Below are 12,183 nucleotides of genomic sequence, written 5' to 3' on the forward strand. Positions count from 1 at the left end.
TCAAATTCCATTTAGAATAAATTGAGTTCAAAAAAGCATGTCCACCTACCCAATTTATACAGGAACCAGTAACTTTTTTGAAGACAACCCAGGAATTTAACTGTTCCAAAATGGTAATTCAGTTGGAGACATTGTATTTTGCTATACACCCTTGTGCATGAACTGCAACTAAACGTAGATATGTAGGTAATGTCAGTATAAAATAGAGATGGAAGTGTAAAATGGAACTGTTGTATTAAGGGGAAAGAGTTAGCAAGACTGAAATGAAAACTGTTAATTTTTCAAAAAAACTGAGTGTATGCATAAAAAGGATTTATGTATTACTCCAATAGCAGGATAAAATAAATTAGTTTCTGCAAAAAAGACAGTTGCACATTCACATGAATACACACAGTCACACACACACACACTGATTTTATCAGTCTGTAATAATCTGAGTTTTCTGAAATGTGCTTTAAATAACCAGAGAAGTCAGAGTTTACATGAATAGACTGTCTAATTCATTTTTTAACAACTCTCTGAGAACTGTTTAAATGAAGCATTTTTAACCAAGGCAATTAATGATAAAAGCATATATTATAATTAGCCATGTAATAAAGAGAAAACAGAGTTTCTGTTTTCCCATTTTCATAACACTAATACAAAGGGGTGTCCAAAGACATTAAGTGTGGTTAATTCAAAAGAAGCATATGAGTGGTTGGAATGATAATCTGTAATTAGTTGTGCAGTTCACAACCACAGGATTTCATCTGAGGCCAAAAATTTAGGGAGATTAAAAATTTTTTGTATCGATTTAAGAATTTCCAAAAATTATGATAGTTAGTACTAAAAAAAGAGAAATATATCCCATCTTAAGTCTCACGATTTAAACCAATCTCCACCTGATAGAAAAGCAGATGGGACCAAAACTAGGCTGGAAATTACCCAACAGCTCATTATGAAAGGTGTTTTTCATCTTTGCCTGAAAACAGCCAGCATCAGGGACAAGATTTTCGATTAAACAGGTGACTGCTGTATCCCCTGTGCCTTTGCTCGCACACTCAGAAAACACGTCCAAAAGTAGGACCTATATAAAGCAAAGCCCTTCCATACCCTATCTTCTGTATATTTTGTGTATATAGTAACACGTGTATGTAATGGGAAGGCTTGTGTGGTTTTTTCGTTTGATTTTGCTTTGTGCTGTAATTATAAAAATATTTACCGGAGCAGTGTAATAGATAATAGACTGATATGATTTGAGGTAAGAATGTTGTAGTTCAATTTTTAGTGTTAACTTGGAAAGTCATAGAGAGAGGCGAGAGTCTGTCTCCACAGAATTCCCGAAGCTTTGAGCCTTTTGCAAACGCTGCAGCCCACAAGCCAAGAAGTAACATACACCTCCAGTTACACTCATCTTGTTAAAGAAAATAGTTATGACAATTATGTGCAATCTTTTCACTTCTATTTTCTATCTACTATTTATTTACTTAAGCACTGTTCAACATTTCACTTTTTCTAATGGAGCAGAACTTCTAAAAGAAAAAATATGTTTAGCCAAGCAGTTTTGTTTAGGTTTTTTTTCTGTGCCTTTTTCTAAATAAATATCCTGCCACAGTTTTCATTGGCACGATATGACCAAATGTATTTTAGTTCTTTTAACAATAAGAAGCAGTTACAGAAGTTCTGGAGTTTCTAGCTTTAAAAAAATCTATAAAAAGGCTTTACTTTAAACTATCAAAATTGAATGAAATAGATTCCAGTATGGTCAATTGAAAAATTAGTTTGTGAAGTTCTGCTGCATAGCAAGGTGACCCATAAAATAAACGGTTCTGAAATTTTGCCTATACAAAAGGAACTATATACTTTTAAATAAATAAAAACTACTATATACATTACACTGTACATTTAAATGAGAGATGACATGAAATGGAATAAATTTAGGACTGCCTTTTCATCAGCAAGGCTCATATCTTGACTTTATTACAATTCTGAATAAACCCCTCTGCTTTAGATTATTTTTTTTATTCTAGTGGCAGCCACATGAACGCACCACCATATTCCTGTATTTTTTTAAAATAACATTGGAACTGTCATCAAAGTAGAGCACGGAGATTGCATTCAGTTTTGTTGGTGCACAGCATGGCTTTGGTACATGATCAGGGAACATCAAGTGAACCTGAAAGACAGATAAATACATAGCTCATACATCAAACAGAGAGGTACAAGGACAACTTCAGTGCAAAACATGTCTTTGCAATTCAGAGAGTGCTGCGGTCGCAGATTTTCCTCGGTTAGCAACTTTAAAGCACAGCTTACCTCCAGAACATTGCTTTGATTTCAATTGCACGGGCAGGGTTATACAATAATAGCAGATGGAGAGATAAATGAGGAGGAGCAGCCAAGACAGAAAGTCAGTTTTCAGATGAAATTGAGAAAAGAGTTGGAGTTAGACGGCTGCTTAGGAAAACACTTAAACACATTGTCAGTACCATCTCTGCTGAGGACAGTGCTTAACACGAAGCCCAGGCTCAAGTCCCGGGTCTCACCGGGACCCCAGCATGTGCTAAAATGCTTTTCTGCGTCACGGTCTCAGCGTGGAGGAAAGTCTGTGGCAGACAGCAAAGGCTGTGCAGGCAAAGGCTCCTACTGAAGCCGTTTTCAGCCTATGAAACGGTAAGACGTGGGCTCTCAGACAGCGTGAGTGCATTTTAAGGTCTTATCTGGGTATCCCTGGATCCAATTCTACTTCCACTGAAGTCAAAATCAATTCATAAGCTGGGTGCCAGCTGGACAGGAGGTTTGGGGAAAGGGCTGAGGCAGAGAAGGCTTTATGTTCACCAGGCTGAAATATATCAATGAAAGGTTAAAGAGAAGGAAAGGAGTTTTGAACAGCATCCCAGAACGAACAAGATCTAGTGGAAATATCTGAAAATGGGGGAAATACAAGTTCTTTGTACTTGAAAGAAGGTTGGATGTAATATTCTACACATGCTGAAGACTTGGAAACTGGGGAGGCCAGAAAAGAGGGAGTTGTAATAGAGAGGGCAAGAGATTATTAAGGCATGGATGAAGACTTCAGCAGTAATAGGTTTCATTTGTATGTTAAGTCTTTGTAAATCTGTTAGAGCCATCTGTCTTGCAGTGATATAAGCCCAGAGCCTTTGCCAGACAGCAGAGAACAGTCTATCAGGAAACGATTTTTACATAACTGTTACCATGAGAAGTACTTTTGAAATGAGCAATAATAAATCCTGAAGTAGCAGTTTAGTAAGGGTTTAGACACACATTTAAAAACAGTTTAACAAATGAATAGCAAAGCGCTGGAGCAAAGAATGATTGTGCCTTGCCTAGGCAGATGTTTGCCCTGCCATAACTCCTGGTCCCACCAAGCCCCTGCCACCCCAGCTGGAAGCTCCATGGCCCCGTTAGCCCTGCACGACAGCGATGCTCACAGCCTTCTCAAGCGTGAGCCTGGAATTCAGTGCGAGTCAACCCGCTCATCACCGACTGACACGACCGGGAGGTCAACGCTACTCCAACGCCTGGTCTAAGGGTGATGGGAAGTGAGGGAGGAGAAAGCTTATATAAATCATTAAATGCAGTTGGTCTTGTATTTGTATGCATCTCTATCATCTGTCCGCCTAAGTTCAGTCTCAGAAAAAGAAAAGGGAGAGAGGTACTGGCCCAGAATTTCTCCTATTCTTGTTACAAAAGAAAAAAAAAAAAAAGAGTCAGTTAAGTTTGGAGGGGTACCAAGGAACAATCACTTCCCAACCCAAAGACTGGGCTTTTTTAGAATGGTGTAATCAGTATGGCTGGGAGATGATTACATATGGATTAGGGTGGGGTGTATGAATAATTGTTTCCCAAGCCATCCCCATGTGCACACCTTGTGTAAATCTGAATTTTGTATAATTTGAACCAGAAAGCGTTCAACTACTGTTATCTCATCTAATTTATGTGCAGTTAAAATTTAATTAGCCTCATGGTTTTTTGGCTGCACAACTGAATGCATGTACAGTACATGTAGAGGGAAACACACAATACCAAAAAGGCCATAAAAAGGAGGGAAAATGTAAGTATCCAATTTAAAAAATAGGACAAGCTACACAAATTTCTTAACAATGGGAAATTAACCATTTTTGGAAAGGAGAGACACACAAGAGAAAGTAGCACTGGGCCACTTATTTAACAGTCCATAATGGCAGGAGGAAACTCTAACCTGGGGATCTCACTGATATTGGCAACTTTTTTGGACAATGTTTGCAAAATGCTAAATTATTGCTTTGTTGACCTATTTCTTTTCAGCTCAGGACTGCATATATGCTGTTCCTCATCGTCTCCTAGGCACATTACTATATTCCTTGCCAACTAGCATTTGCTGTTCCTTTCACCTGTACCCCTTACCACACTTCTATTTATTTCCAGCTCTGACATTTTCCCTTCTTTTTCTAAATCGTGCTGATTTCAGTTCTGGTATAGAGGAATAATGTTGCATTGGTGGCTGGACTTGGAGTAGGTGCATAAATGAAATGTTAAATGGAAAGGAAAAGGTCTCAGCACATGATGAGGTTTTAAAAATGTCCCTTTTGTGGAAATACTTGGCAATTTTCACAAGCAGAATTTATTTTCTATCAGAAAGGAATCAAACTTTGTTTGTTTGTTTGTTTGTTTCTGTGTTTTTTTGGTGTGGGCTTTTGGTTTGCAGGGGGTCCCAGAAGAGTAGTAGTTGCACTCATTTCTGAAGGGGGAAAAGTTTTTCAGGCCCAGATTTTTCACGTCAAAATCAAAGAAAAAGATCATCATCCATGGAGACTCATCAGCATAGTCTGATGGTCAGGATACTTTCCTATCGCCAGCTTAAATTAGAGGGAACCTTAAACCCATGTCTCTCTAATTGCAGTTGAGTGCCTTGACCTTTCCAGCAACTAATTAGGGATGGCAACCCTTCCCTGTTCTGATTCTGTACTCCCACTCCCTCCTTCTGTATTCTCTCTCGTTCCTCTGCTTCTTACTCATTCAACTAATACTGATGCTGTTCAGAGCCAGTTCTTCAGCTGGCACAGGTGAAAAATCATGACCAGACATCAGACTCACAGCATTACATTTAGGCAGAGTCTCAAGGTCTTGATTTCTGTAGCTGAATGCTGCTGGGGTAGAGGAGGCCTAGCCAGCTTCTTCAACTAAGATCATCTTTTTGGCTGCTCCAGCTGATGCACAGGACTAACATAAGAAATAGCAGAGGCAGAAAGCTGGCTGCAAATCCCCTTTTACATGTACCAGGCAGAGCAACAGATCCAAACACACTTATTTATAAATTGCATTTGTTAGCCAGGCATGACTGAACGCAACTTCTTAAATGCAAATGCATCTGCTTGCAAAGCTTTACACTAAATTACAGTTTAAGTATCTCTGCCAACAGTTGACAACAGAGGTCCACAGAGTGGCCAAGCATCAACATTTCTGGAAGGTATAGCATGTAGATGTTAACATGGAGCTTCAATAAGCTGCAAAAAACTCTTGGAAGTGGGACCAGGGGGCCCCCTTTGTTCCTGTCTACACAGTTCTCCAGTAATATGACACAGTCTTCTTGTGTGTTATTGCATTTGAAATGGAAAAGAAACCTACCACACAGGCTGCTCTGGACAGTTCATCCTCTCTCCGGTGTCATCATCAAAGAACATCTTTGAAATGGGTTATCATTTACCCAGAAATAATCGAAATCCAATAGGAGTAAACAGAGAGGAAGAGACAGCCCCTGTGCCAAGACACTTACAACCGCAAAATAGGCAACTACAACATAGGCAGAGGCATACCAGAGTCTGAACAATGGCGTGGTTTGTTGCATTCATGTGGGCATTGAGGGGGAAAGAACATTCTCCATCACAGTAAAATGCAGCGTAGCCCTCTGGTGCAATAATCCAATCCTAAAACAAGAACAAATAAACCCACTGAATTTTTTTTTTTTTTCCTTACTCAGACAATTTAAAACTCTATCAAACTAACTAAGACTTGTCCAAGGACAAAATGAACTTCACAATGTGGCATGTTAAATTACTTTTTTTGCCAAAAAAAGAAAAAAGAAGTATTTGCTTTGCTCATGCAAAACTCAGATGAAAATTAAACTAAACTTAGAAATCTATACTGAATATCAACTAATGAAGCTATAAGGGGAATTAAAGGTCCAAATATGTTTGTCAAAATACTTTTCTTCCCAGACTGAAAATCTTGAGCATTTCTTGGTGCAACAAAAGTAATTAAAATGCATGCTTTTTCTTCAGCATACTCAATACCATTAATTGTATTATTGCATGAGACTGACGGTTGCTAGAGATTACCCGTTGGAATGTCACTGAATCATGCATTTTGAGTATTTCTAGCAACACAGCATGGGGAGAAGACCACAAGAGGGAAAATATTTTAAAAGGTTAATGAAAGCTATATGTTTAGTTTGCTGAATTCCTCCTTTGCCAGGCAAAGGTAATGGAGGTGCTGTGGGAAGGGCAGGGAGGATCAAGTACCTACTTCTTGGGTTTTGTTTCTTTTTATCTCATTTCACCCTGAGTTTCACTGATCAAATATTGTACAGTGTAGCTTTGCCTTTCCAACTGAAACTTTGAATTCTTCAGGTATTTTTTGTGAAAAACATAGATTTTCTTTTCTCTATAGCCACCTTGAATGACTGATCTGAGAGCCTTGCACATCTTGGGGCATACTAGAATTTACTGTTTCAAAAATGAAAAAAATGTTGGTATATGGAAAAATCTGTGATCTACAGACAGACAATGGCTCACTTGTTCAGTAGCCTGAGTTCAAGTCAATACCATAAGACTGCTCTGTGCCCACGGACAAGGTGATTATGCTCTGCAGACTTGGGAAAACAGTCTCTGCCTACTTCTTCAGGCTGCTGTGAGGATAAATATACTACAAAATATCAGGCAGAGTAATGAGCCATATGAGAATCTGAGCTAGATATGTAAAGGATGAGCTGTCACTAAAGAGCACACTTTTTCTTCTCATAGACTTGTTCTGCTCATGGAGAATTGTTTTACAATAATTCAGAGAAATGTGAAATGCACAGACAGCCATCTCTGAGTTCTTACCTACATATGCAATAGGTCTAGGTTATAGGTTGCTGATGGCCTTCTTGTTCTTTCTTTATAGAGAGCTCCTTGCTTTCTGGAAAAAAAACCTAGATTGATCTCTATTTTCTTTTCTCATAATGTCCTGCCTCTGTCTTTATGACCTTTTACTACAAGTACCTTCTTCTTTTGTTACTGTATGGCAGGATGAGTTTTTCCCAGAAATTATCTAAACTTAGCTATGGTGTTATAAAGACCACTGAGCAGTGATCCAACGTCTAGTTCTCTACAGACTCTACCCCCATGAAATTTCTCTGACCTGCAGTAGACAGCACTGAACCAGGGAGAATTCAAGGGTAAATTTCAAAAGTTCCATTGCTCAGTGTGGGGATTTTGGTTTCATTTACCACAGATCTATTCATATCTTGAGTAAGTGTCCAGATTTGTCTTTATGTGAATGAATCTGGATTGTAAAGCCATTAATGTATGCAAAATCTTTGCAAGAACAGCAGCCAAAAAAGGTAAAGCGATAGTGATAGGGATTCATTACAAAATGCCTTTAAAGAATTTGTCTCTCATCAGTGCAATACCAATTACCATGAAGAAAACAGACTATAAATAATGGGGGACTGTAAAATATATTGTCCCAATTTGAACGGATAGGCAACAGCATTTATAATCATACCTGCCATCCTAAGTCTCGGAAACTCACGTAAAGTTCATGTTTCTTACATGCTTGCTTTTGCTCGCTTGTATTATAATCTACAGGAAGAAAATAATAATAATAATAATAAATTGTTTAGAAGCATTGGTAGAACCGACGAGTTAGCTATTGTTGAGTTCCTGACCAAGCCGTACAAAAGAAAGGAAAAAAGCATACTGTCATTTATGTTCCTAGGGCTGGTTGTAAAGGCAGTGTAAACTTGGAAATGCAGAATCAACAGTGTCAGCCTGATACCATTTGTGTACAGAGACAAAACACAGCATACAGCATTAGGGGAAACAGGTTTGCAAGATGTCTGTTTGTGGCTAGCTAGGTAGCAACTTTGATAATATGCACACAGGTAATCAAAGGAGGACAAGTGAGAGCCTGATCCAAGATATGACGAAGTCGTCTGTATGGTGGCACAAGTTTAACTGCCAGCTAAAGAAAGTAGCTTAATTCAAAGGAAAAATTAACGATGATAAAAATTGTTCTGAAACAACAGAATTTTGAAAAGTCTGTGACTTAAACATTAGCGCATTTTGTACTCCTTCATTTTTTACCATATTTTCTGGAAATATTCACCACCTGATGATCTTTAGTTGGTAATACTAATGTAAACAAGTAGACTAAGAGATGCTTTTTAAAGGCCTGAATATTTCTGCATTGTCAGAGATATGTCAGGATAGAACGACACAGAGAACCTTCCATGCATGCTTCTCCAGGACATTCTTAATCCTGGAGAAAATCTAGTACTTTTTCTTTACTGCCCCTGAGTAAGAGGAAAGGAAGGGAATAGGGTCATGCCTTCACCACATCAGCACCCCAGTGTTGGTTTCTAGCGCTATTCAAGTGATGCCATCGGTGAGGCATGCGATGGAACAGGGAGGCCAGGCTGTCTCCTCTGGTTCCATTTCAAGAATGCTTAAAGTGGCTTTTTTGGACCAAAATAACCATACTGGCAGAAAAAAAAAGTTGGCTGAAATTCACAACAGCAACAAAAAAACCCCAAACAAACAAGGAAGACACTGAAAAAGAAACAAAATCTTCATTTTCAGGAATAGAATTTTTTTTTAGGAACAGTTTTTTAACATTAAAAGACTTGAGGCTGGGATGGGAGGGTCTCTGTTGAAAAATTCCTGGAAAACTGAGAGACGCCTTTTTCACATAAAATGAAAGGAAGGGAGTTCTACAGTCTGTGAGATAACCCGTTGTAGTGCTTCACTCTCCTTGCAGAAAATCCTTCCAAACAGCTGGCCTAAAGGAGGTTTTCCTGCAAATTTACCAACTGCTTCTTGTCAGCTGTCCTGATCTGTGCTATCGTTGCTTCTCTGAGTTCTCTTCAGTTTCTCTGTGTCTTTCTGAAGACATGATGGCCAAAACTGAACACAGTACCAAATAAAGTAAAATAATTATTTCCTATGATTTTCAGATTATTTTCTAGAAGTATATCCCAGAACAAGAGTTTTGCAGCAAAACCACAGTCTCAAATGATCAGCTTCATATCCTTTTTTTATATTCTCCTGCCTAGTTGCCTTAGGATTATGTTGTATTTATGCAAATCAATGAATAAACAGAGGTTGGGGTGAGGATGTTGATGGGCACTGCAGCATGATGGGGCTGCAGCAACCATGATATGGTGGAGAGATGACCAAGATCAATAACAGCATTGCAGCCCTGGACTTCAGGAGAACAGATTTCAGCTTGTTCAGAGATCTTCTTCACATGGTCTCATAGCAGACTGGCCTGGAGGCAAAGGAGGCCAGGAGAGCTGGCTGATCTCCCAGGACAACCTCTGAGAGAAGCACAAGGTAAGTCCACTCTTGTGTGCAAGTCAAGCAAGTACGGCACAAAACCACTGTGGCTGAATAGGAAACTCCTAACAGCTCAATCAAATAAGAAGTAAAAATAATATGGAATTGGGATGAGCTACACCGAAATAATATAAACACATTGCCTGAGTACTCAGGGATGGATGTTAGGAAAGCCAAAGCTTAGCTGGAGTTGAAACTTGTAAGGGTTGTGAAGGTCAACAAGAAGGACTTCTATAGGTACATTCACAGCAAAAAGAAAAATTAAGAAAAATACAGATTCATTGTTCAGTAGGGCAGAGGACCTAGCGAAAAGAACTCAGAACAGGTTAAGGTACTCAATGACTTTGTCTTTTTTTTTTACTGGCAAGATTTACTCTCAGGACTCCCAAGTCCCTGAGCCTAGTGACTGAAGCTCTACCTACAGTAAAAGAATCATAGAATCATAGAATCATTTAGGTTGGAAAAGACCTTCATGATCATCGAGTCCAACCATCATCCATGCCCACTAAACCATGTTCTGGAGTAGCTTGTCTACGCGCTTTTTGAATACCTGCAGGGATGGTGACTCAACCACTTCCCTGGGCAGCCTATTCCAATGTCTGACAACCCTCTCAGTAAAGAAATTTTTCCTAATACCCAACCTAAACCTCCCTTGCAGCAACTTGAGGCCATTTCCTTTTGTCCTATCCCCAATCCCCTGACAGAAGAGACCAGCACCCACCTCACTACAACCCCCCTTCAGGTAATTGTAGAGAGTGATAAGGTCTCCCCTCAGCCTCCTTTTTGTCCAGGATAAACAGCCCCAGTTCCCTCAGCTGCTCCTCATAAGACTTGTGCTATAGACCCTTCACCAGCTTGGTTGCCCTTCTCTGGACACCCTCCAGCACCTCCATGTCTTTCCTGTAGTGAGGGGCCCAAAACTGAACACAGGACTCGAGGTGCGGCCTCACCAGTGCCCAGTACAGGGGGACGATCACCTCCCTGCTCCTGCTGGCCACACCATTTCTGATACAGGCCAGGATGCCGTTGGCCTTCTGGGCCACCTGGGCACACTGCTGGCTCATATTCAGCCGGCTGTTGACCAACACCCCCAGGTCCTTTTCCACTGGACAGCCTTCCAGCCGCTCTCCCCCAAGCCTGTAGCGTTGCGTGGGGTTGTTGTGACCCAAGTGCAGGACCCGGCACTTGGCCTTGTTGAACTTCATACGATTGGCCTCCAGCCTGTCCATATCTCTCTGTAGAGCCCTCCTACCCTCAAGCAGATCGACCCTGCCTCCCAACTTGGTGTCGTCTGCAAACTTGCTGAGGGTGCACTCAATCCCCTCATCCAAATCATTGATAAAGATATTAAACAGAACCGGGCCCAACACCGAGCCCTGGGGAACACCACTAGTGACCCGCTGCCAACTGGATTTAACCCCATTCACCACAACCCTCTGGGCTCGTCCATTCCAGCCAGTTTTTCACCCAGCAAAGAGTACATTTGTCCAAGCCAAGAAATAGAGTTAGAAACCACTTAAGCAAATCATGAACAGAAAGGATGAATTTCAGGGTGGGGAATGAGCTGACCAACAGCATTGCAAAGTCACTTCCTGACATTTTTGAGTGTTTGTAGTGACTGGAGGATATTTCTGATGATTCAGAAATGGAAAATGTCACATCCATCTTCAAGAAAGGCAATCAGCTTAACCTCAGTTTCTGGGAAGTCTGTGGAGAAAATTCTCCTGGAAGCTGTGTCCAGGCACATGAAGACCAAGGTGCTTGGGAACAGTCAGCATGGATTTACTTGTTTAAACTCTGCCTAACCAACCTGATTGTTTTTTGTGATGAGCTGACTAGCTTTGTGGGATTTTGAGGAGCACTGGGTGTTGCTTGCTTTGCTTTTAGGAAGGTTTTTGATATGGTCTCCCATAGTATTCTTAGAGCCAAATTGGACAGATGATACGTTTTGGGTTTTGGTTAGGTAAAGAATATAATGGGTGGAAACTTGGCTGGGCTGCTGGGCTCAGAGGATTGTGATCAGTGGTACAAAGTCCAGCTGGCAGCTGGTTACTAGGGATGTCCCTAAAGGATCAGTACCGGTGCCAATGCTGATTAATGTCTTTGTTAGTAACCTGGACAATAGAACAAAGTGTGTTCTCTGCAAGTTCACAGGGGATACCAGATCTGAGAGGAGTGATCAATCATCCAAATTACCAATAAAATGTTGGACTGAATGAAATCCAGAAGAGTCTCAATGAGATGTCATTCAAATTAACCACCCAAGTTTTACTCTTATTGGTAACATGCTCTTTGAATATGCTTTTTCTTTTTTTTTAACAGGCTATGTACCTACTTTCTGTTTGATATACCTGAGTCCAAATATGTCTCCTGAAACTGTGTCAAAAGCTGTGCACAAGTAAAGATATATCTGTTTGTGGTACTAAATGACTTGTTCTAGTACCACCAGGGATGTTGTTAGGCTTTCTAAGCTGTAATAGCTCAAATCCTCATTCCTTTTTAAAGATGAATACTCCCTTCTTTCCTGTGGTATTGTCCTAGCCCTTCATGGGTTGATTCTCAATGACAGTCATTAAAGGTTCTCCACAGGTAGTGGGTTACCTGC

At 40.2% G+C, this 12,183-nt stretch overlaps 1 protein-coding gene across 1 annotated transcript in view; it reads right to left on the reverse strand.

Annotated features, from left to right (window-relative positions):
- Positions 1-1,534: 1,534 nt before the first annotated feature.
- BMP5 (bone morphogenetic protein 5) overlaps positions 1,535-12,183 on the reverse strand; it is a 60,216-nt gene continuing 49,567 nt past the window's right edge. The window contains exons 5-7 of the mRNA XM_010566371.1: positions 7,747-7,823; positions 5,796-5,906; positions 1,535-2,155 (exon numbers count right to left, since the gene is read on the reverse strand). Coding sequence (XP_010564673.1) covers positions 2,006-2,155; positions 5,796-5,906; positions 7,747-7,823 — 338 coding nt within the window. The 3' untranslated portion in view covers positions 1,535-2,005. The remainder of the gene's footprint in view (positions 2,156-5,795; positions 5,907-7,746; positions 7,824-12,183) is intronic.

This window comes from Haliaeetus leucocephalus, unplaced genomic scaffold, assembly GCF_000737465.1.
Source record: "Haliaeetus leucocephalus isolate CR32 unplaced genomic scaffold, Haliaeetus_leucocephalus-4.0 Scaffold207, whole genome shotgun sequence".
Classification (NCBI taxonomy): Eukaryota; Metazoa; Chordata; class Aves; order Accipitriformes; family Accipitridae; genus Haliaeetus; species Haliaeetus leucocephalus.